At 38.5% G+C, this 26,596-nt stretch overlaps 1 protein-coding gene across 3 annotated transcripts in view; it reads left to right on the top strand.

Moving 5' to 3' along the window:
- ATXN7L1 (ataxin 7 like 1) overlaps positions 1–26,596 on the top strand; it is a 117,048-nt gene that overhangs the window by 14,062 nt on the left and 76,390 nt on the right. For all 3 annotated transcript variants that reach the window (XM_032688291.1, XM_032688289.1, XM_032688290.1), the window contains exon 3: positions 26,379–26,483. In XM_032688291.1, coding sequence (XP_032544182.1) covers positions 26,379–26,483 — 105 coding nt within the window. The remainder of the gene's footprint in view (positions 1–26,378; positions 26,484–26,596) is intronic.

The following is a 26,596-nucleotide window of genomic DNA, read 5'->3' as shown; positions in this document are numbered from 1 at the left end:
TAGGTTCTTTTTTCATCCTAGATAGGAAGGGAAACTAGTTGGTGATAGCCAGTGATAATTGCAGATTATAACTGGCAGTTAATTTTCACTACATGGGTAGATTTATAACGTTAGCAAATCCTCCATGACTAGCCTGCAGCTCTGCCTTTTGTCTGGAAGAACACTGGCTCTAGCCTGAAGCAATCTTTCATTGTGCCCATTGGATTTTGCTGAGAATAAAGCCTGCTGTGGCCACCCAGCACCTCAAGAGGTGAATAGACAAGTGAGCATCAGAACACCATAGTGCAAAATAGGCTGGGAATGGCAAATTTATTGAATGAAATAGTTTAAAGAGGTAGGTTTAAATTGGGTAACTATTACATGTTTGCACTGTAATCTTTCTCCCTGCAGTTTTTCTCTTGGAAAATACAGACACTGAATTTATACATTCTGTCACACTTGGAGTTGATGCAGTGAGGTTTAAAAAATACGTATGTTTTTCTTTATAACAAACAGAAGTAAGTTTGGTCATGGTCCATTCTGAATTTGATGTGTTAGGAAAAACTTCTATCTAGAATTTAAGTAGGAATGGAAGGGTTACCCTAGAGGGTTGGTTAATTTAATTTCAGTGTTACTCCCTGTGCAAAGCAGTCCTGAAGGAAGCTGAAAGTGCTTAACTGAGAGAGTAGGAGGAAGGTGAACACTACTAGTTTTTATCCAGCTTTACTGAAATACTGTATCCCAGTTCTTGTGTCCACATCTGGTGCTGGAAAATCTAGGAGTTCAGAAAAATCTACATTAATTTGAGGCTTGGATAATCAGCTTTAGAATGGAAGATTTAAGAAGCTCAATCTATTTAGTTTATCAACAGACAGTAGAGGCTACCTGATAAGTCTATAAGTACTTAGACAGGGTGAAGGTATCTGACAGTTTAGATGGTTCTTTGTCAGGTAGATTAAGGGGATTCTCATGGCTGAAAGCTGAAGCTAGATCAGTTCAGACTAGAAATAAGATGCAGTTTTCTAATGATACAATTAAATAGGAACAGCTTATCAAGGGATGTAGTAGACTCTCTGTTGCACAAAATCCTCGCATAAGGCCCTGGTGCTTTCACAGGAAGCACACAGTGCTTTAGCCAGAGCCAGAAAGCTTGGGTTTGAAACTAGAATAATATGATGAAATTCTATGGCCTGTTTTAACATAGAATTTCAGTACAGATCATAAGAAAGGTTTCTGTTCTAACTCTTCTCCTCCCTAAAATTTCAGACATTGTTACTGCTTCTTTTATTAAAAAAAGTTTATCTGAAAGATGAGGTGATCAAAGCAAAAAGCTTTCTAGCATGGTGGTTGAGAAGGGACCATCCTTTAATAGCAGGCAAAAGAAGAATTAACATTTTCCAGTCTCGCTTTATATTTTTCCAGTAATCAAAAACACTAATATCCCCCCAGTCATTAATTCTAAGCATAACAATCATTTACCAGTGTAGTTGTTGGCCTTCTTAGAAGCGTTGCAGATAGTTTGTGCCTTCTCACTGTAAGGTCATGTAACTGACAGCTGGACCCAAACGCCTTCTTTGACTTTACTTTGCAAAGCAAAGCAATCTTTGTCAACATGTTTTCCCTGATGTTACCTTCTTGGCCATGGATTTTTGAGGACATAGCAGGTGAATCTTTGTGGTAGAGTAAAAGGCTCTGTATATTCTAATTAATTGTGTGAGAACTCATTTTGTCCTAGTTTTGAAAAAGAGATATTAGGAGTTGTTTGAAAGACATTAGCACTGGCATCATTGAGTTTACCTCTTTCTTTTAAAATCATCACCAGTCTAAGTGTCACCTTTTCTCTTGATTATGCCCGCAGCACGGCAAATCAGTGCCAATTTAATGTACCATTCAACTTAGATGGGAAATTTTGTATATTGGGTTAAAAGAAGCAGCTAACTGACTTTTAAGGGGTTTCCAAGCACCCGGGATCCTGTAACTCTTATAAGCTCTGTATACAGAATAAGTGGAAAGCAAATGTGCTGCATCTCAAGTTTATAAATTCTTTACCTTCATCCCCTTACCAATATCGTTTCCTCCAAAAACTTCTAAAAGAAGTCAACATGAATTGAAGTTTAAAAAAAAAAGGCAATATTGAATTTCTTCTTATGAAATATTAGGGTAAAATATTTCAGTACTCAGAATAGATTTTGTTGTTGTTGTTGTTGTTGTTGTTGGTTTTGTTTCTGCTGCAGTTGGAAAGGCTAAAATAAACTGTGAATTGGACTATGAGGTTTGCTCCAAATACGTATTACTGTGTGTTCTGTTCTAAAGCCATGTGAACACTCTGTGAGCTCAGGCTTTTTCTGGTTGGGAGTGTACAGGATCACACATATCCTGTGCTACCTTTTAGTAGTATTATGAGGATATTCTAAAGGTTCAGGGAATCTGAATCTTTCTCAGTTCCCAGTTGTTGCCTGTGACAATGTGGCACAGCTTTACAGATCCATCAGTTCTTGACTGAGTAATTACAAAATATTTAGAAGTTTACACTTGAAGTTGCCCTTAATGTTGCTTGTGTAGTGGGCTGGACTGAATGTTAGTACTAAGTGTCCTTGTCATGGTCCTCTCACTATGTATATCCTTCTTTCCACAATTTCACAAATGCTGAATTAGGTCAGGATCTACCGTTAGGCCAGTATTCTCTGCAGAATACTAACAGCCATGCTAAAATCAATCAGATGGTTGGTCTACTCAACCTTCCCAGCATCATTTAATCCATACTTGCATTCAGGTGAATTGTATTTGAGACTCTGGCAAATACGACAACAAAAGATGACACTTGCTTTGCCTTGTACTAGAAAGGGTAATTTCTAATCTGAAAGCAGTAGGGGCTGATACTCTGCAGGAAGGAGAGATTCATTAAAAGTCAGAGGAAGTAGTCAGATAAAAGTTACTCTGCCGACATGGTGTGTCCAGCTGATGGTCTGTGTATTAGGCAGAGCTACGTCACTATTGTGGTCAGATAAAGATCTTTAAAACCTATGGAAACCATGGTACTGTAGAAAGCTCAAGGCTTCACCGTCCTGTGAGGTAGTGTTCCTCATGGCTGGTACTTAAGCTGGAGGTTAAGAGCACCAAAGTTCTTATTTCTCATTTGCTTTCTACAGGAACAAGGTACATGTTGAAAAAACCATTCTGTAGATTGTCCTGCCACAGTCTCAAAGTTTAAATGGGTCAGGACTGTCCTCTTACAAACATTGTGCTTGCCTCAGAAGAAACAAGATGCAAAGCTTCAGAACCTCATATAGCACATGATGGCACCAAACCGTTCTGGGTAGTTCCTTGACTTTTTGTGTCAGTGTCCTGCCTACCAAAAGACAGGACATCTTGAATCATGCATTTCCATCTGATGTCTGTTGATTACAAAGAAGCCCTTCCTCTCTTCCCCACTCCCCTTGCCAAAGTATCACCTTGTGCTTCTGCAGGAGACAAATGGCAGCAGTCACTCACACCAGAAGAGTTCCTGTCTTGAAATGTGCAGAAGCCTGGTAACTCTTGCTAAACAGTATGTATTTTATATGGCACATAAGTCAGATGCCAGTTCCAGGAGAGAAGTATGTTCATCTCTGTGCATCTGATGAAACAGAAACTCTACTTTCTTACTGCCAGTCGCCTGCTGAGAGAGAGCCACACTGACCTGTTAGGAGGAGAATGTTGTTTTTACCATAGTGACTCTTCGGGATGCTATAGGCAGGTTAGACTCTGCGGTGTGAATGTGGAAGTGTGGGACTGAAATACTTTGTGCTGATGTGGGAGCTTAAGGATGCAGAGAGCTCGTGCACAGTCCTGACAGTTGCATCAGGGCATCTTTTAAATTGTGTGCTGGATAAACTAGCAGCAAATTGTGGTACATTTGCAGTCTGAAAGAGATACAAAGCACACAACAAGGCTAGCAAGAACAAGATGAGGGATGGCACTGCACTGTTGCTATATTTATACGCTGAAAATCTACAGGCAGATGTCCTAAAAATATATGCATGTGTGTACACATATATTCATATATTTAGAAAATTTCCTGTAATGATGTTTGCTTAGGGTTTTCTAGGTTTTTTTTTTAAGGAGCTGGTGATTCAAAATGACCCTCTTTCAATGCATCAGTTATGTTCCCGCGTCTGATGTTACAGATTTTTTACAGTGTGCTGAGGGTCTTTTGCCTAAATGAAAGCTGGTTTTAATCTGTGATACATTGGAGACCTTTTGTCTTACTTGGCTATTCATATTTTGATAATTTGAAAAATTACAAGAAATCAGTACTGTTATTTATTGGTCTCTTTTGCATTTCTTATTTTGCTTCAGCTGACTCTTTTATAGCAGCTGGTTTTAGCTATAAAAAGTATACAACGTATGCTCTTAAGTGGAACTAGTGTTTGGGAGTTGGTCTATATGTCTGTATTTTATGTAGCTGGTATTTTTAAATGATCCTTGTCCACTGACAATATTTTAAGTGAACTGTTTCTCTTGCAAGGAATGGCTTCCTAAGAATTCTTTCAGTGGTATTGCAGCAAAACCAATACTTACAAAAGAGCACAAACTTGCACCTTTGGTTTGTATAGATAGAAAACTTTCACATAGATAGTGCTTTTAAAGGTGCCTAGGGCTTTAATAAGTTTACTGCCAGTATTTAATATGTTGTCTTCAGGTGTTGGGAACAGTTTACCCTTGTCTGTATTAGCATCCAGACTGTTTCCTGCCCTGATCAGGTGACCTGTAGTTGACATCTGCTGTCAGTTAAACATTGTTGGTGCCTTAGTAGAGGTCTTCCCCTGTGGCCTGGGGACAGTGAGTCTGGCTGGGCATGTGTCACTTTGATTTGGCATTGTGGGTTTGTTTCTCTCTGCTCGTCACCTCCTTTGGGAGTGTAACAGTAAAGGGGAATGAAAGGGGGCTTCGGGAGAAAAAGAGGTCATATCCTAATGTAATAAAATACCTAAAGTCTGGAGGCTTTTTTTCTCTAAAGGCAAATAAGGTAAACATGATACTTCTGCATTTAAAAAGTGTACCCACCTTTTAAGGATATTATTGGGTTTATTTTAGTTTGGCTAGTGATTTACCCTTTCAGAACCAACGAACATGGTTTTAATGCTTCAGTAACACACTTCTCTAAAGCACTTGGCAGGCTGCTTAATAAATTAAGCCTCTCAAGCTTTCTCTGAAGCACCACAGATGGAGAAACAGAGAAACATGGAGAAGCCAAGTGACTAGCTCCAGACGTATAAGATAAATCTCTAGTTGTGTTACTGGAGTGCTTTGGTTAAATGCACCCGATTTGGAGATTGTATGAGGCTGAGGTGAATAAAAATAAATAAATTGCTGCCTATAATTGCAGCACATGACATGTTTTCAACAACATTCACCTAAGACACATATCTTATTATTTACAGAGGGTAGCTAGTTGCATCTGGACAGAGGCTACATCCCCCTTACCACTGATACTTTTATGAAGGGTAATGGAGTACCAGGTACACTGCTTCTGTCTAGTTAAGTTTTAATTCTTCCTTTATTTGAGGAGAGAAAAACTGTGTTTGTCTCTCCAGGAAGTCCCTCTCTTAAGAGTATCTTATGGAAGAGATTTTGTCACCAGAATAGTTGTACTTTATTTCTTGTTGTTTTCTTTCATTGTGTTTAAAATTTGCTGTACTTGCAATCAACCGAATTTAGGTACTTAGTAAAATCCAGGTCTCTGTCAGGCAGCGCTGGCAAAGCTTACCTTGGAGTGTACAATGTATACAGAAGGATCTGTGGACTGCACTCTACTAACCTATGTACCGAAACCTCAGATAGCTCTGAATTGTTGGGTTGTTTTTCCTCCGAATTTGTGTTTAGATCCAAGCAGCTGGCAGAGTAGCAATTTGATGCTACTGTGCATGTTCCAAAGCTTGAAGGAGGCTCTCCTTCACTTTAGCAGGTATCAGTGTATTTTTTTTCTTTTTATGAGAGCAAATTGACTCTCCTGTGGGATTGGTCCATTCAGAGAGACATTTTTCAGCAAGGAACTTGTGTTGTGTGTAATATCTCCTTTTACATGGTTTTGAGTTGCGCCTGCCTTTTTTTTTGGCCATAGGTTTGTTTTCAATAAGAGAGGTCTGGGCAAGTGGAAGGACACAGGGGGTTAGAGGTGAGAGGAAATTACCCTGGAGAAGAATGGGGAAGAGGAGCAGGGGGGAATTCGCACTGTGGTAGCGTTCTGTGAATGTGTCATCTGGAGTTTCAGGGGATGTGTCCTGGCTAGTAGTGTGCTCCCTTGCCTAATTTGCTTTAGGTGTAAGTGCTTCAGATATGCCTAATGTGAATATGATGGGAGCTTACAAATCATCAGAATCTGTTTGAAGGAGTCAAGGAGTGTGGTAAATGATTAAGTTTTTGTTTTCTTAGTGGGTCCCGAGTTTTGATATGTCTGGGCTACCGATGGCTTACAGTTCCTTTGGTATGTGTGTTCAGCACGTCTGCACGGCAAAATGTAGGGCAAAGTTTTCGTTAACAGCAGTGTAACTCCCACTGGGAATGATGTTGGTCATCTTACATGTCCAAAAATCTTTTCTTAAAAGTTCAGAATATTGACTGTTTTGAAAACGAGAATATTTCTTTTTCATTTTTGTTTGAAGGTTGTAAAATCTAGAAGTCTTCTGACTATAACTGAGAACCATGCACTCAAATCTGTGCATGTCACTTAAGGAGGTCCTTATATCCTTGTATGCAGATGTCATGGTGATAATATAGTAATCTAGTCATTAAAATGTACACTTGTTCTGTAACTTTTAATGAAGTGAAATGCAATTCCAATGTGTGAAATAACAGTTGACAATAGAACTGGAAAAAATAGTCCTGTGCTATTTACATATTTTAAGTATTTAATCTAAATATTTAATTTTTTTTAATTAGATTTGTTAAATATTAAGAAATATTCACCTGGGAGGAATGCTCTAATTAGTTTGTTGGGGTTTTTTTGGATAGCGTATCCTTTTGCTGGAATTTTAGCAGAGATGATTTTATTCACAGTTTCATCAGCGGTTTTGCAACAAGTTTGACATTTTGTAACGCTGTGTTTCCACAGAGGAATAAGTCCTTGTAAGGTTATTGAAACACTCAGTTGTAAAGCACTTGGAATGTAAACAGTGATTGTGAGCTAGCTGTGAGTATATTATTTTAATAAGAATTGGGGCATGTTTTGATAATTAACTGAGCATGAATAATTACTAGTGATTTTTATGGTATTATAATTTTTTTTCATGATTGCTCTCTCTTTCTTCTTTTTTTTTTTTTTCCTTTCTTTGCAAGGGGAATTGTCATTTGTCTGTTTCTGGTAGCTACCCTGTTGATGCCAAACCAAAATAAATTGATTGTGAATGGCCAAGTGGTCAACTTCTGAACTCTAAGTGGTAGATAGTTGCAATATTCTGCTTGCTATAAAATATAACTCTGAGATGAAACTCAGTATTCCCACTTTATGTACATGGAGGTATAGACAAAAACTTTGAATCCAGGAAGCTTATTTATGCCCATGTTTTCTATTGAAAATGTTTTTCAATATACACACTGAAGTGTATTGCTGTTGAATTTAATACCAATGGCTGTGAGAGTGTTAGCTGTAAAATTCAACTGGTACAGGAAATAGAAACTGCTTCCATGAAAGTGATAAAGAAATAGCAAGTAGTAATTAGCAAGTTCTAATTTGTGTTTATGAAGAGTTTAGGATGATGCAGTCAGGAAGAAAAAAACCAACTGTTTTTTGACTAATATAAAACTATGTTGAAAAAATGTGGTAATATTACAAGATTTTTAGTAGCTAAAATGCTGATGGAAGTATCCTTCAACTATTGCAAATATAGGTAAAGTAGCTAGAGTGATAAAGCTATTAAATAATTTTTAAAGAAACTCATTAAATCAGTAAAGAATTTTATAGGTATGGTGTCCAGACTGCCGTGACTCCATTGTATCATCATGCAGTAACTATGCATCATAGTAACTTACTCAGAGTATGTACTTCCCCATAGTTAACTGCTTTCTTTTTTTACAGCTCTTGGAGGCTTTTTACATTGCACAAACATGTTGTTATGATAAAAATTAAAAGTTCTGTTTTATAAACTACAAAGATTCTTGACTCTTTAATGCTTGCAGTTAAGAGACAAATTTTAAACAGAGTCAAATAACCACATTCTAGGTATCAAATGAAATACTGCACTTGAACTGGGAGACTTTAAAGAACAAATGAAGTATGAAACTGGGTTTAGGAATCCTCTGTCTATGACAGAAGCTTTGGAGATGCTTTAACATTGTGTAAGGAAGTGTATTCTGGACTTAAGAGTTTTCCTTAGACTGAGGCTTTCTATGATAAATGCTTGGGGAGAAAAAAAAGACTGTTCAACCTTTCTGCTCTGATAACTACAGAATATCCTTTTGGTTGGAAAGTTGGTGGAAAAAATATTTACGATCATCTTGAAAACAAGATGGTATTTAATTGCAGAGTAGTTGGATAGATCATTTACAGAAACTTCATTAACATTAGCAGGTGTTGTCTGCCTTTCAGATTCAGAGTTCAACAAAACTCACATGTCTATCACACAGGAGATTGGGAAGCAAAGTGCACATTGTTAACTTGGAGGTTTTGTGAGTGATACTCCAAATATGCACTTTACAGATATATATGGTTCCTTGTGCTGTGCTGAGTAGGGTGTTAGTGCATTCTGCATTTTTTCTGTACTCAGTTATTTGGTCTCCAAAGAATTTCACAGACTCTTTTGGTTAGAATAATGATTCTGTTTGGTGTTATATTAATTTGCCCTTCATTAAATCCATTCACCATGGTAATCTCTCACCCAACTGCTGGCAAGATCCCTGAGGCAGGTACCTTCCAGAGCTCTGGTGCTGCAACAGCGTGCACAGTGCAGTCCTGTGCTGAGGTGTGTTGCGTTCCTCAAAATGCACATGTACCTCTTCACGCTGAAGCAGCCTCAGCTCACACAAGCAGCTCCAGAGTTTGCCTCTGATCTGCAACTCGGAGAACACGCAAACAATTTTCAGTGGACAGATGTTCACTCGCATGGCTGCTGTACCATATTCAGGCTATTTGCTGGTTGAGTTTTTTTTTCAGAAGCTGAATTTTGTTGAACTCAGTCTTTTGGAAAAGTAGTAATACCAGTGGGTTTTTTCCAGATGAAATGCTGTGATAGGAATCAGCTGTCACTTACACCGTTGTAATTATCACATAAACTTGCAGATGATTTGTTAACATTTATTCACAGGTGCATAATAATGGATATACTTCTTTTCTTGTGTGATGCTTTTTGTTAGTAAATTTCAAAGTGTTTAATTAGGAGTTACAATATACATAATTCTTCCTTATGGACAGGGAAAGACACCAAGACTTCAAGAAATTTGGCTAAAAGTTTTCCCAGTAGGGGATTAAGGAATGCAGGGTTTGAGTCCTCCTTTGTCCACTGTCCTGTCTGTTGGATTACGCAGTAGTTAGTAGCAGCCCTCCAAGGACCCTTACTGTTACTGCTAGTAAATGGGGGTAAGGTTTGTTCCTTGTAATAATGCGGAGGATATTTTTGTCTAATGGAATTGGTGAAAAGGTTTCCAAGGTAGTGTCTGTCCGTGGATCTTGATGACCTTTCATTGCTTTGTGATGCTGGAGTGTACCCTAAATGCATGAGACAAGGCAGTGTATTTTTGCTTCTCTATCTCCTTTTTCTTCTGTCCTTTCGAGGCACTATCACTGCTAAAGCCAGATATGTGCCAGAGAACTGAGAGTGTCTCTGAAAAGCTGTGTCTTGAACTCTATCTAGGAAACCTCTTGTTCCAATGACCCTACAATTAGATAAGTCATGGAGTACTAGAGGGCACAACTGACTTGAAGAAAAATGTGGATTCTAAACACATGAAGAATCAGTCTTTAAACAGACCTGGTTTTGTTTTTTGGTTTTATTTGGGTTTTTTGGGGGGTTTTTGGTTGATATTTTTTTAACTGTTGAAGAGCTAGCACAAGACTACAATACTGGATGGAATAAATTAGTAACTGCTTCCCTACACTCCAATCCTCAGAAATAAATGAACAATGGCTTTGCTACACCCGAATCCTCAGAACAGTATAATGCTGGAGGGGAGATTCCTCCTGAGCAAAGTTGACAGGCATCAGACTGCAGCATAAGAAGTGTTAAGTGGTCTGCTCATGTCAGTGAGCTGTTAGGTGGATGAGATTAATCTGGGAAGCTGAGTGCTGGTGAAAGCATTGCTGCTGGGACCAGGTCGTGTAAGAAAATGTTGTTGTTGGCCTTTTGCACATTCGTGCCAAGAACCTGAGACAGTCACAGAGCAGACCCATTTTTAGCAGCTTTCTTTGTATGTGATCTTAGGATGTTCTTAGCACCCCAGTAAAAATGTCTGAGCCCTTCATATCCTAATTTCAGTCAGATGTCAGCAGCAGTGAAGCTGCAGTGTACCTGCTGCAAAGAGACAGAACTCGGGGCTGCACTGAGAAGCAGGCTCCTGCCTTCATGATCAAATGGCTCAGAAACATTCTTTTTTGGTCAGTGTAGCACAGCTCGATTCAGCCTGCTTTTTCTTAATTACATTCAGTGGTTTTCCTTTAAAGAGAAAGACTTCTCAAGCCTCAGAAATGCTACTTTGTGGTATTTGAGTTAACCCCCTGAAGTACCAAACCAAGTGCTAGGTGAGTCACTGATGCTGCCAAATAGTGGAAAATGATCTACTCTTGTGAAGAACAGTGAGCTGGAAAGATCCTTGTAGTAGTCATGTACTTAAGATTTGAAATTAGGAAAAACTGTTATCTTTCCAAATTTTGAGTAGTTTATTTCACAAAAGCTGCCTTTTTCTCCTGTCCTGGAAACAAACAAAGCAGCTCCAGAGATGTCTGAAGCTTTTCCAAGTCTCCGTCTGAGAACATGAAAATGAAATTGTTGCACTGGTTTTGTTTGTTAAATAGTGAGAATTACATATATACAGGTCAGAGTATGACTTGTGCAGTATTCAGTGTGGCAGAAATTGAAGCAGAACAATAATGTGATTGAACTAATAAACTGCTTCTTTCTTTCATTAAAAGGAAAGAGCCTCATTAATAGCTTTTATTATATTAGTGTGTATGCCTTTGAGTGACTATTAAACCAGTGATTTGTCTTATGGGTAGGTACTGTGCAACATAACAATTGCAGGGGTTTTTTGAGAGATACAAGTAACATTGCTTTTAATTTCTGTCTTTTGCAGCATCAGTACTACTAGATGGGCAAGTTTCCTTAGACTTGCTCTCTAAATTTTCTGGAAGTCTTCATAACTGAAATACTGGGATATTTCAGAGGGGAAATACTCAGAGTTTCTTCTGTTCATTGTTTAGTTGATAAAAACTTCTCATGCTTTTTAAGGCCTTTTTTTGCTTGATGAAGCATTAAAAAAAAATAACAATTCCTTTTTCTCTCATCTAATGGCAGCAAATCTCATAAGCGTGTCTTGCTAGTGGAGTTTGCTACTTCACAGGGTGATGCTTTGTTTTGCAGCTTTAAATTGTGGTTGATCCTGCACCTTTGACAAACTGTTTATAGCACTCCTGGAAGAAGGAGGGAACAGGAAAGAAAGGAATATCTCTGAATGCAGTGTGTATGTATGCTTTAGGATGTTCATATTGAAGATTTGAGGGACACTTTAGTGGCATACAGACTTGTATTGACCTGAGCCCTTCATGACCGTGTTTTTCTCTAAGGATTGTGTCTCTTGGAGGTAAGAACCCGCCCTGAGGTGTGCAGCAGACTCTTGTCATGAACTCAATCTAACAAAACTGTACTTTTTATCTCCTGGAACGGGGAAGAGACTACTGTACTAGCACACAGTGCTGTGTTACCAGACTAGTTTGTACATAACGTGTTGAACCAGTAGGAGCATATTCCTATCCTGAGAAATGTTTGTGGTGTGCACGTAAATGTACTATATAAATCTCAGTGTAAGAGCTGATGATGTATGTGTGCTTTTTCAGACAGTACAAGTATTTGACTGATTGCACTTGCAAGGATAATTATTCCCTTGAGAGCAGAATTCTTAAAACGAGAGCTATTTTCTGGAGTTGTATGTTAGTGGAACTAAAGGCTGCTTCAGTCTGTAGGCATTTTTTAACTGTTTTGTCAAAGTGGCCTTGGGATAGGGTTTTTATGTTTGGACTTTGGTTAGAAAGCTTCTCATTCATCTCGTATCCTGTTATCCGCTAATAATTTTTCTCATATATTTTTCTTTGGCATACAGTCCTCTAACTGCAAAAAAACCCCAGTTGAACACTTTAGGCAGTACCTTGATCTGCACACCAACAAGAAAGATAATGAAATCCATTTCACTTGTAACTATTTGAAGGAAAAAGATCATATTACTGAAAGTCCATCTGAAAGTAACTTCAGAGAGTTGAGATACATGAGAGGCAATATTCCTGGAGAGAGGTGCTATTATAGGTGTAGGAGGCAATGCAGAAAAAGCTCAGAGAGTTGGTATAAGAATTATTTGTGTCCTTTTAGACAGTACATTTAGACAATACATTGCCACTTAATATCCAGCCGTTGATTAAGAAAGAGCAGACACCTTCCATTTTGGGTGAGAAGAGGGTTAAATTAAAAGATGTTCTTGCCCTTGGCTTTGGTTGTAGGGGGAAGTGAAGTAACACTCAATAAGATACTTAGCATTTTGTAAAATGACATAGGTGAGATTAGAGATTTTATTTTTCTCAATGTTTTTTAGCTCATTTACTCATCATTTTTCCTGCTATAAAAATTAGTCATTGTCTGAGAAATATTTTTCTGATGATGCTATCTTTGTTGTTAAACTTTTCTGATAATAAGAATAATAATCTTGTTATTAAAATGCTGGGTTAGAAAGCTGTGAAAAATTCTTTTTTGTAAGACATTTTTTAACCCTTATTAACTTATGTTCTTACTCAAAAAAGTAACATTTCTGTAAAGAATGCACAACAGAAGTTTTATTTGAAAATGTCAACAAAGAAGAATATTTGCTGCAGTTATAAATGCCACTTAGATATGAAAATGCTCTTTTAAACACTATTAAGGCTCCTTTAATATATCAGTGATAGCATCTCAATTATCACACACCACTTCTAAAACACACTGAAAGTTATCTTATTCCTTGCTTGTTCTATTGTCATAGTGAGGTCCCAGCCAAAATGAAGGGCCCTATTGTGGCCACAGTGTATGGACAAATAGTAAGAGAACACTGAAAGGCTGCAATCTAAACAGGCAGGGCAGACAAAGAGCATATTATCCTGATTTTAGAGATGGGATACTGAGGCACAGAAAAATCTAATCAGAGTCATGCAAGAATGTTGTTTGAGAGCCAGGAATTAAGCCAGCTCTCTCCTTCAGTCCAGTTGTACTGCCTTAAACCAGAGTCGCTCTTCTGCAGAAGATAATACAGCTTTGCAGGCTGTCGTGTGAGTGCCAGTTGTGTCTTGCTGAGTGTTTATGAAGGAAACACCAGTTGTAGGATTAAAGTCTTGTTTCATGGCAGTCTGCACAGAAGAAAAAGGAGTGAAGGGTTTTTTCAACCGTAGGATTTTTCTCCTGAGAACTGTTTTACTGCATAGACAACATCTTTTTGTTAGTGTGCATTGGCAAGAAAATAAAAGAAGAAAACCTGCAATCCTTATAGTGTTTCATCACTAGCACTCCAAATTATTGCAAATTCATTGTATTTAAAAGATTAGTGTCTTTTTGCTGAACATTAAGTAGTCCCTAATCTGACTATTAGTAGGCCCTAATACGATGTATTCAGTGTTTTCTTACATTAAAAAAGATAAAAGAAAATATCAGTAAATATCAGAGAAGTTATTTTTCTTTCAAACTTTATTTTTCAGATCACTAATATTTGATCACTTAATCATTTCATGACTAGGCTTCGCGAACGAAGATTTGGGTGATCACTTAATATAAGATTATTAAAGCTATGGTTTTAGCAAATGGGGAAAAATAAGGAAAAACCACTTTAGTACTCATCCTGACCCACTATAAAGATGATGTGTAGCCTAGAGGTACTGTTGTTTAGTTTACAGATGGACTATTAATTTATTTTGATTCTTAGTATTTATTTTGACTTGCGCAATGGAAAGCTTCAAGTCTCTACACTAAGTCCATGTTGAAACCGTGCTGTTTTGAAATCAGGTAGTAGCATACCTACCTCACTTATGGATTATAGTGAACTCTTAGGATTATTGTGGTGTGGAGGGAGCAACCCTTGTTGATTGACAAAGAAAGAATAATTGGCATTAGTTTATGCTATCTTCTCACTTCTTCATCCAGGAAGGTATGTAAGAACCAAATAAATTTCTCGGATCACTCTGGCTGTTCCTCAGCCATTCTAATAACCTCACAAGAGTTCATTTTGTTCTTTGAGGTAGTCAGCTAACAGTTGTCAACTAAATTTGAACATTAAAAAATATCTGCAAGATTTGGTTTGGAGTAGAGGAAGATCTGCATTTTCTCCAGAATGAAAATGATTGTATTTTTATTTCTTTTTAAAAGTCTTAATTGGTGAAATGAGGAAATGTCTTGTGTACATGGAACAGGTTCTTGGAATAGATGTTGCTGATGGTCCTGCTGCAGTAGTGCATGCCAGTCTCCTGTGTGAGACCAAGTACTTTTGACTTTGTCAGGTTGTCCTAACAGGCTTGGAAAACTAGTCTTCAAAGTCTTCTGTATACAAAGTCAGGAGGGGGCTGATAACAGTTGTAGCTCTCCCCTAGTTTCATGTCATGCCACTAAGATTGTACTTGGTGAATATGTTATGTTACTACTAAGCTGAAGTTAAGCACGTGTCAAACTTTTTAAACATTCTCCACCTTTCTTACTTAGCAAACTAAGGTTTACTGCTCATGTTAAGTGTAGCACCAAACAGGATCAAACTAAGTGCTGACCAAGAAGCTCAGGAAGATCAGTCTTGTAACAAAAGGAAGAGGGAAGCCTTTTACTGCCAAGATGTGAAGAGAAACAGCAGGTTACTATGCAGGGTGCAAGTGTTAGCAGTGTTCTTCGAACTAAATTTGTCTTCAGAGAGCAAGATTCAGGCAGATCCAGGTCTGCTGGTCCCATCAATAACCTGCAGTAATACAGGCTCTGTAACAAACCACAATCTTGTATAATGACAAATTCCTGAAAAAATAGTTGTTCTCTGTTACCATAAAGTAGGTATGTTTTCCCATCTCTCAAGCAGAGCCGTCTCCTTCAAATTCTGCAGGTTTTAGTTTGAAAGACCGGAAAAACCTTTTTTCCAATCCCTTACTCACTTTGTTGACTGTACTGGTGTCAGTCTTGGCAGTCTTGGAAATCACCTATGCTTGAGTGGATAGTACAGCTGTAGAAGTATGAAGTAGACAGCCTTCATCACAGATAAAAGGGAAGAAGTTTCCCTTTAGCATTCTTGGCCAGACTCTTGGTGCCAGACTATCAGAAAGTTAGATCTATGGTAGGACTGTTTGAATGGCCTGTCTTTCCAGCAAAAAAATCCCTAATTGTTACCCATACTGTGTTTTGACATTTGGGTCTGGACGGACTAATATAATGGAATTTTCAGGACACTCATGACTTGCAGAAGTCCAGTATGCTTTTCTAAAACCCATTTATGTCTCAGGCTCCAACAAGGGTTGCTCCCTCCACAAATGAAGGACAGTACCACCAAACTATTGCCCTGCAGCAATCATCAGCTGTTCTGATGCCAAAGGTGAAAGTTGAGAAGGGGTCCCAGGTACACTCTGCATACCCTGTGTACTTCTGTAGCTTGGAAATACTGTGGAAAAAATTCAAAGATTATATATATCAACCAGCATTTGATATCTCCAGATCTTTACCTTACTGCTTCTGCAGGACCAGTACATTCATGATGTTTCCTTGCCTCTTTATTTGGCTGTGTGTCAGAAAGCTTAACCATCTTCTAGCAGGAAAGTCAAAAGCTGAAACACTGTTTATTTCTGTGAGTTACTGTAGTTAACTCACAGATGACATCTCTTCCTGTGTCAAGGTGTGTTTTCCTGGTAGAGAAGCTCTCAGAGTCTACCTGCTGCAGAAAGTGTGGATGTGGTACAACCCTCTAACTGTTGCTAAAGGTCAAACATCTAATTCTGGAGAGCCATGCATCACTCTGAGCTGAAATTTAGTGCCATCATCCATGAAGGGTACTACTTGTGCTGACAAATCTCATTTGCAGTGAGACTTCTCTTGATACATGTTTGAGGATGAAAGGATTGTTCTGTTGCTATATAGTGGTTTGTGGAGACTCTCTAGTCAAGGTGCATGACATTCACTTTGACTTATGAGGGAAATGAAGCTGATTTCCAACCATTTATTCCCTTATGTCTGCCTGTGGGAAGTTGAGAAATCAGGAGTCTGATAATCTTACTGCGCAGTCTCTAACCTTTGCATGCACACCTGTGTGCAGCCGTGCTCGCTCTCCAAGGTTTTTGATAGTGATATGTGTGAGATCTGAGAGAAATCCACTATTTCTGCAGGATTAGAAAGTGTCCTCATCAGATTTTTGCCACACTGCCCATACTCAGGAGTTTAGGGAAGTTTTGCTAATATGTTCTACACAGCGGATGTCACCTCTGCTTCTGGTTATGGGGTGCATAGTCTGGATCCTTATAAATAATGTGTCTTTTTTTTCCTTGCCCCCAGTAATTTAATTTTTGCTGTCATTTAACACCACTGTTGCTGTCTTGAAGATTTCCAGACATAAGCAAGATGAAATTTGTAGCTGAAGGTGATATCTTTAGTTAGACTAACTGTAACTGGTAGGGAAAATAGAGACATTTGGGGGCACACATCTCCTTAAATCCAAAAAGCCAGATCTAACTGTTAACCTGTTGGTCTATTTAAAGACACTGTCTGCATTTACATGACTCTTCTAACTTGCTTTTGAACACATGAAAAGCCTATTTCTTCCTTGTATTTTGCTCACCTAGATTTTTGAGGCATGTTTTGTATCTGATTCGTGGAGGATTTGTTTTGGGATTTTTTTTCTTTTGTTTCTGTCTTTGGATCCCTTAACATGTTTAACCCTTAATATTTTACAACATAACAGGATTTTTTTCTGGGTATTGACTTTGTACAGTTTTACAATAGTAGACTTTGTAAGTTGTTGCTCTAGTTCCTGGAATATGTTGTTAGATGTAAAAAGAGAGGCAACTCAAAATCCAATTTCATGAGAAGGAAGCTACATGGTGCAATCTAATAATTAAAGAAACACATAAGACTGGTTAACAATTGTGTAGACAATAGTTTGATGTTGCAGGAATTGTTACAATTGCCTTGTGTTCATGTTACAATTACACTTACCTACTGAAAACTAAATCCTGTGTAATGGAATGATGCCCGTTTCAATTACAAACATGGGGCTTATTTCCTGTCACCCTGCTAAACTCTGTTTTGTCTTGCTTTGGAGCCTTGTTCCTTTCTCCAAATTCTTCCATGTGGACTTGCAAGAGAAGGGCCAGTGCAGGGCATTATGAAGTTGGTGAATGGTCTGTCTTTGCTCTAGCAGGTCCTCTTCAGGGCCATCCCCTGTCACTCCAGCCCTGGGATGCAGTGTCCAAATGCAAATGTTCATTAAAATTCATTAATATATTTTAGCAACTTTAATGTTTGAATTTGCCCTTAGTTTAAACAGATGATAAAGAAGCAAAAAGAAAGTTATTAACCAAATTTCCCATAACCATCCAAGCAGACCTCAGTGGTCTATAACCTCCTCTCTTATATGTGCACTGGTTTCTCAGTACCTGCACCCTTCATGTCTGAAATGGGAAGGCTCTTTACTTGAAGGACAGGCAGGAAAGCCAGAGTGTTCAGAAACTGAAAAGGTAAAAATTACCCTGTCTGATTACATTGCACAAAATAATTGAAAAGTTAAATTGCATAATGGGAATCTGGTTTTAGAGATTAGTTCAGTAATCTGAAGTGTTAGAAACCTAAAGAATTATGTGAAAGGAGATGATAAGCTTGTGGTGGTTGGACCCTAGGTGGAGGCAGGTACCCACCAAAGCTGTTATATCACTTCCCTCCTCAGCTGAGGGAGAGAAAATATAACAAAAGTTTCATGAGTTGAGGTAAGTACAGGGACAGATAAGTCACCAGTTACTGTCATGGTCAAAACAGAGTTGATTTAGGGAAATTAATTGAATTTATTACCAGTCAAAATTAGAGCAGGATAGTGAGAAGTAAAGCAAATCCTAAAAACACCTTCCCCTCACCCTTCCCTACTTCCCAGGCTTAACTTTATTCCCAGTTCTCTACCTTCTCCCTGCCCACGCAGGGAATGGGTGTTATGGTCAGTTCTTCATGTTTCTGCTGCTACTTGTTCCTTAGGTAGGGGAGTCCTTCCCTTGCTCCAGTGTGGGGTCCCTCCTACAGGAGATAGTCCTCCATGAACCTCTCCAACATGAGTCCTTCCCACAGGCTACACTCCTTCACTGCTCCAGCGTGGGTCCATTTCCATGGTATGCAGTCCTTCAAGAACAGGATGTTCTAGTGTGGGTCCCCCATGGAGTCACAAGTTATGCCAGCAAACCTGCTCTGGTGTGGGCTCTTCTTTCCATGGGTATGCAGGTCCTGCTCGGAACCTGCTCCAGTGTGGTCTTCCCAGAGGGTCACAACCTTCTTTTGGGCATCTACCTGCTCCAGCATGGGGTCCTCCACAGGCTGCAGGTGAATCTCTGGACCACTGTGGACCTCCATGGTGAGGCAGGCTGTCCCCTTGAAGCCCATGATTTTCAACACATGCTGCAGGGGAATCTCAGCTCCAGTGCCTGGAGCACCTACTCCCCCTCCTTCTTCACTGACCTTCGTGTCTGCAGGGTTGTTTCTCTCACACATTTTCTCACCTCTGTTTTGTGGCCACAGTTACTTCTGTACAGTGAGTTTTTATTTTTCCTTCTTAAATATGTTATTACAAAGGCATTACTCCCACTGCTGGTGGGCTCAGCCTTGGCCCCCTGTTGGGTCTGTCTTGGAACCAGCTGGCATTAGCTCTGTTGGACACAGTGATAGCATCTGGCAGCTTCTCAGAGAAGCCACCTCTGTAGCCCCACCCTCCGCTGTCCCTGCTACCAAAACCTTGCCACACAAACCCATTACAATGCTTCTGAATGTTTTTATATGTCACAAATTAATGAATGTGTTTACTGCTATCTTTAACTGAGAGGCAAGTAGCCTTAGTTTTACAAGACTTCTCTTTGAGCCAAGTGTCTTCCTTTAATATTGCAAAGATACCTGTGTGACAGATTTCAGTGTAAGCTAGAGATGCACGGCTACTCCACAGTGGTTTTAACTGGTCTTGGTCCTGTTAGTCCTCCTGCTGTCCAGTTCTGGGCTCTGCATTTCCTTCTCCTCACACCAGCGATAGCATCTATCAGGTTCTGCAGGGGAGCAGCTTATGGAATTAAATGGTCTGAAAACATTTTCCTGTTTTGTTCTGTCATTCTTTGTATTACTTTGCTCCTGATTTAGAGTTGTCTTGAACTTGAGTCCTTGTATAATCAGTTAATTGATGGTAAAAGTACAAGGGAGGGATAGGAATATGAAGCTTGGAGTCCAAAAGGACTGTACTGATGCATAATTTTGATCAGTTTAAATTATAAATTGTGTACAGAAAGTGAAATAAAGACTCCATAAGCAGATGAACTATCTTGTTCCTACTCTAGGAGCTAAAGGACCATGTGCCTCCATATAGGAAGTTTTAAGAAAGTTTTCCAAGGAGAAAAAACTTACATTAGCTACTGTCTTATCCTCTAGATTCCTTAAAGAAGTGGAAAGCTGAGATTTCTTGGTGTCACAGGTGTGCAGCATACTTTCTGACCTGTGAGTTTTGAGTTTTCTCTTCCAGTATTCTTTTGATACATTAATCTGGTAGCCCAGGCAATTCTGGTCCTATATTGTCTAATTACTTTAGACTGGGATGGCAAGTAGCCTATATAAATTACATAAAAGTCTTCAGAATTGTAGAAGAAAAGCTGTCACATTTTCACATGGTGATTTCTTTTTTCTTTTTTATTGATCTGTAGTGTCTTATGCAGAATAGTGAAGTCACTGTTGTGTAGCTTGCTTTATTAATCCCTTCCCAACACAGGTTGTTACAAAAGATATGCAAGTATGGTTAATTCACAATATTTGTATAGATCACTAGTTCCCAATTATGAACTTTTTGTTTGTTTTTTTTTTTTTTTTGGTGGATCTTTGGGAATGGAAGGCACCACTTACATCTTCAGTATGGTTTCATAATGCTTAGATAAGGCAGTGTAGTACAAAGGTTTTCTGTGTCATTGGGGGTAGTATTTATTGTATAAACTACAATTAATGAACTATTCCCAGCATTCTCTAGGACTGCCAGTATCCTTATGATTGCTCTAATCTGGGAGGCAGCATACCATTCAACTATACAGGACTGATTTAAAGGTATCATGACCTTGACTCCTTACCACACTGACACTTAAGTCTATTTGCTGCTTTTTCTGTTTTTTTTTCTTTGTCACTGTCATGTTTCATTTATTATTGCTGTTGCTGAAAATGCCAGTATTTGTTGTCTTCTCATTGATTTTTCTTCTCACTTGACTTTTTAGCATGTAGAATCTTTCAATTCCTTGCATAAACATCCAAAGGACATCAGTCAGTACTTAGGACAGTTCTGTTTGGTCCTATGTTAGTTGTGTCATGCATATTTTTATTTTTTCCTCAATTTCATGATTTCTTTAGCCATGACCTGCATTTTTCCATCAAAAAGAAATGAGTTTGAGCATTACTTTGTGGTTCTGACCCTGAAGTTAGCCACAATTTGAACAGGGTCTAGGAGTAAATGACATCCAGCGATCTGTTTCCGCTTAAATTATTCTGTGATTAATTGCAACTGTGACTCTGACATTTTCAGGACTAAAATGCAATTTATATTGGCTAACTAATTACTGAAGCAACTTACTAGTTTCTGCATAAAAAAGGAAAACTAAAGGAAAACTGCACTCGGGGGACAATAAGCTGATGTTAAGTGGAAAGAGTATGACATTCATTTCTATGATAAGACTAACCTCTCTATGGAAGCGTGCTTAACTGCTGTCTGAGTAATACCTGAAGATGTCTTTTTATTGTTACAGTTTCAAGTTTCAATTCACCATTCAAATTACTTAGTTTTTTAAGTCATCTAGTGCACTGAAAGGTTATGTGGATTCCTCCAGTTTTTGAGTGATGTACGGATTTGTCACTTCTGTGGAACAAGAGGGAAATATTGGGTACATTTCTAGACATCAAGTTTAAAAATCTGTAGCTCCAGGAGCTGGAGGAACCACATAGATTTGGTTTTGTCCATTACCATTTTTACCATTGCCTTTTTTCTTTTTCAGCTTCTCTGTTAGTTTTTAACCAATGTGTCCTGAATAGTCTTTTGCTCCCTGCTCCTCCCTCCCCATCTCTCTCCTGGCATATAAACATCACTAATATTTTTCCAAGCAGGCTTTCTGCGTATCTTTAGTGGAGAAACAGATATGTAAGTGAATGTTTAAAGTGTGTATAATTTATAGCAAAAGATGATAATTAAAAACTTGATTTCCCATGCAATGTTGTGAGGTCTTACTGTTTGACAACCTTAATTCCGCAGTGGAAGAATGTTTTAGATTATTTCTAACTTATGTTTTATTATACAGTGGGATGTAAATGATTAGATAATAATAGAGGAGGAACTTCATATAAGTCACCTGCCTTTGATTGTTACTAAAAATAATTCCTTTCTGTGTGTTACTGGAGAAGATAAAAAGTCATATCTGACACCTGCATTTTTGTGTTTGTGCCACAATTTGCAGAAGCAACATTTTCTATTGTTTCTATGGTATTTGTGGTTTTGATGCACATTTCACCAAGCTGATGTCTTACAAAACTATGTCATATGGCTACAGCTGTCTTTTTATTTGCAAATGTTAGTAATATAAAAACTACAAGGAGAACTTGTATTTATTTTTAAGTGCCATAGCAAAGTATACACAAAGTAATATTTTGTTTAAGATTTTAATCTAGGAAAGTAATATTTCCAACAGTCGGCATTCACTGTCTCAGATTTCCACCTATCTTGCATATTTTTCATATGGTTTGGTATCCTATTAGTTCAACAGCTCATCTTCAAGCAGGGCTTTTGTTGTCGTATGGTATCAACTGACACGGCTGGGCAAAAGATTTCATTCTGAGGGGATGACGATTCAGTACTGCGAGGAGTGGGGGGTGTGTAGATAGCTCTTCTGAAGAGTGTGTGGGTACTGAAAAACAAGTTATCAATTTTTTCTTGCTGTCAGGAGCCTACTTGGAATCTATTGGAAGTATCTTCCAGTAAAATGAGGTAACTGTGAGGGGGGCTCTGGACTGCTTTTACCCAGCGAAAGGGCTGGGCAGCCCTTTCTGTCTCAGACTTGTGTCTATCTGTATTTACACATAGGGAACAAAGAGGTCACAGGCTCAGGGAGAGCTCACCATGCCAGTGTGGGATGAGTCATGCCATCCATGGTCACTATGTTTCACTTTTAGGGGGGAATGCAGTTTTTGGTAGAAAATAAATACTCTTTGCAGTTACTTTTCTGTCCCTCCTGTTCTCTTTGTACTTTGAAAACTATTTCAGTATTATTTGATAGTCACTCACCTTATTCACTGATTATAGCCTATCTTCTTTAGTGGTCTTTTTCCATGAAATCTTTCCTGAGCTAGCTTCAGAGACACACGTTTTCTTTCCCCAAAATTAGTCCTTCCTGAAAAGCTTATCACCATTGCTTCTGACTAAACAGGCAGGGAGGTGTGATTGTAGCCTTTAGAAGATAATTTTTTGTTTGGAGAGGCCATTGTCTTTTTTGCTGCACGCAAAGGTCTAAATTGTCAAATGGCTGTAATCTGATCTAAGAATGATACCAGCATCCAGAATAATCCTTCAGTCCTGGTCACTTTGAGTAGGACATGGGAGCGTTAAACTATTCTTATTTAAAACAGAAAAACGTGTATAAAAACATATATAGTTGTTTATGTTTTCTACTTTCTTTTTAATTTCAAACGTTCCTTGCTTTATTCATTGTAAATTCTCTGATCCAGATTGCTTTAGTAATATTATTATATCCAATAAAGTGTATCCCCAGTTGGAATTTGTACTGAGACAATATTAATACTTCATGCAATTTCAATTAAAAAGTAATTTATATATACGCTATGTGTGCTTACAAATCATGAGTTTAATCATGAAAACAGGCTTGTGCCAATCTTGTTAACATCGATGAACTGGGAGAGGTAGTTGAATCTGTTTGGGCTTGATGAATTTTCCTCTGTTAAAAACTCCTGCATAGTGAGATTTTTAAGGAATCTTAAAAATCTAAAAGTTAGTGTTTAGTTTAAGCTTTTACCTGTTCTGATTCAATAATAACAGTATATTTGTGTACTGTGATTCTTATTTCCAACCCATGAACTTGTGTCCTTGAGATTAATGGATTATTTTAAGTGGATTTTTGAGAGGGGGGCTAATAACTTCAGTTCATATCAGAAAACTCCCATTTACAGTAGACGTTTGCATCTCCACTGAGCTGTTTCTGGGCAGCTGCAAAATGAGAAAACTTCCAAAGTGCTGTTTCAGGATGTCACTTACTCTATGTCTGTGCATCCTTTTGATGCTGTGTTTCTCACAACAGCATTTTGATGTGTTCTTCTAGACATCAGGGCATATCAACCTCTGCCACCGCAGTATGATAAAAGCTCAGATTTTATCCAGTGCTCTTTTCCCATTGGGTGCAGTGGTGTTTGCCAGGGTTGTGGAGCGAGCTCACAGATACCAGGACATTTCCTTCACCGCTCTGTCGTCTTGGTGGTGCCTGGTGAAAACACAGATGGTTCTGTGATCCTCTGAACTAACCTGATTCCTTATTCCACCTATGTCCCTGAATAGATTTCTCCAGTATTAATACCTTATGTTTTTTATAAGTTATTCCCTGCAGACAGTCTTCATAAAAACTCAGACAGACCCAGCCAGACGTTAGATGCCTCAGAGCTGGGCATATTTTAAAGGCTGGGATATAGAGCTGTGAAGGTTAAATGAACCTAAGGAATTCCAATTGGAAAAAAATAGTGACTTTTGTGTTTGCAAAGGGCAGAGTCTGTATGTTTTCATAAGAAGATTGTCACTGGACTATTCAAACAACAGGGAAAAAAAGTATTTTAAGTTGTTGAGATGTTTTAACCATTTTTTAAATATTTCATAATTGTAATTAAATGCATGTTTTTGAGCTGAGACTTTTTGTCAAATCATATCCAGAAGAAATTCTCCTTTCTGTGGAGTTTGCAGTGCTACAGATTAGTGGAAATCTGTAGGTTCCGATCAAAACTATTCAGCTAAGAATTGCCAATGTAAAGTGATTTTTAAGATCACTGACTTATCACATTAAAACAAGAAATAAAATAAGCAGGCAAGTTGTAGTGCCTGCATAGTTTTATTTGTTCTATCAGTAAGAAGGATTTGATTTAATCTAATTTTGCAGTTTTGGCTTCACCAGTACTAACACTACACCAAAGGAGTTTACACCTCACCACTGATGTTCTTTTAAACTTAAATTGAATGTGTTGACTGTGTTCATCTGGCTGTGCTGTATTTAAAGGCTTGGTTAGTCCAAGACCAGCACTGCAAAGGGGTCATGACTGGTTAACCTTTGAACTGGATTTCATAGCCTGATATGAGCAGTAACAGAGAAGGTTTTGGTTTTCAGGGGATAAAGGAACGATTCATATCATATTATACTGTGAAATACCTGGAGGTTGGTGGGGCTGGTTTGTGCCCAAGAGTGCTTGAACGAGCCTCTTTGGATCTGCCTGTGGTACTGCCTGAATTACCGTGAGAGGGTTGTCTTGTTCCTCTGGGTTTCCAGGGACTGAAGACACTTCGCACTTCATCCTACAAACAACTGCCATCATGAGCAGTGATGTTACCTACAGTGGTACAGACCACGGCAGAATTGCTTATAAAAATAGCTCTAGGGCCAAAATTATTGTTTTGGTTAAGAACTAATGAAATAAGGTACCTGCTTGAGTCAGTTTTTGAAAGGAATCACTGGTTTTTAGAAATACACGATGTACTGGAGAAGCAGGATTTAGTTGTTGATATTCATCAGTCACAGCTGCTGTTGTACATGTCTGTCTTCACAGAGGGTCTTCTCATTTTTCCTCATGTTTAAAAGGCGGCAGGCTGATGTTTCAGTCTGAGTCGGAAGCTGCATTTGCAAGTCCGGTAAATAGATTTCAGATGCTGCTGAATAACACTGGAATGCGATTTTACAACATCTTTAAATAAAGATGTCACTGCCCTGTCCTGAGAGGTAGTGTGATCTGTGGGGCCCATACTTGTCATGGGGTTACTAATGCAGCAACACCTTCATTAACAACACTGGACATGGTGACATGATCCCACTGAAGTGCATAAAAGTGACTGGAGTTTCCGCCCTCTAAGCTGAGCTGTGGTGGATGAGTATGTGTGCTTGTTCTGAAGTTATAGCAATGCAGAGTGAAACAGGTTACCTCACTTGTAATGTTAGAGCTCTGAGGCCTTCAATTAGTAGTTTAAGCCCATTTTACTCTGTTTGTAATGGCTTAAGAATGCATGTATTGCACTCTGTGTTTCAGCTGAGAGGGACAAGTGACTGTCATTGTCTGACTGAACCCATCTTTGGATTTCATGAAATTCCTCATACCATCACCCGAGAAATACCTCATTAACCAACTTTGTCTCTTCCTGGAGTATTTGCTGGGGACAAACAACAGGGCATTGGAACTAGAGAAGGGCGTTTGCACAGAATCAGAAATTTCATGTCATGTTATGAACTTCCTGACTGTATTTTAAGCTGTAGGATCCTTGACCTTGATTACTATAACTAGCTTTTAAGCAGGAGCCTTTCTCTAGCAATTTGTGGTCAAGCTTGGAATATTGTAACATGGAGCATAACCTATGCAACTTGTTTCCTAAAAGGATCTTTAGGCAGAGATTTTTAAAAACATACTGCTTTACTGTTTGAGCAGTTGACCAATACAGAAATGCTTATTCCACTTCTTGGCAGTGAGTGTTAAGACAAAGGTGTTGCAGCCTGTGTTCTGACTCAGACTGAGGGATGAGACTGCAGCATTAGTACAGGACCTTGAGACCCAGAAGAGGGGAAAAAAAATCTCTTTAAGATTCTTTAGTAAGAAGCTCTTATGGAGCCATGTATAAATTTGCTTTGTATAAATTAATATAACAGTAGTGGCCCTACAGTATTTTCAATTATTTTTCTTAATATATATTTAAAGCACAATTTCTAATTCTTGTATATATTTTTAACTTTCCCACAGATATGCACTTATTTGGCCATTATCCAGCTCATGATGATTTCTATCTTGTAGTGTGCAATATCTGCAATCAGGTAGTCAAGCCACAGGTTTTCCAGTCACACTGCGGTAAGTGCATGTTTTCTTTCCTGAATTACAGTGCCAAACTGGCTTATGGGTCTCTTAAGAATCATTGCATACGATCATGACAGAGGCATTGCAGATAGACTTTTCTGGTTATC

The sequence above is a fragment of the Chiroxiphia lanceolata genome, chromosome 5 (assembly GCF_009829145.1).
Source record: "Chiroxiphia lanceolata isolate bChiLan1 chromosome 5, bChiLan1.pri, whole genome shotgun sequence".
Taxonomy (NCBI): domain Eukaryota; kingdom Metazoa; phylum Chordata; class Aves; order Passeriformes; family Pipridae; genus Chiroxiphia; species Chiroxiphia lanceolata.
Note: the sequence above shows the minus strand (reverse complement) of the source record. Positions and strands in the feature narration are given on the sequence as shown.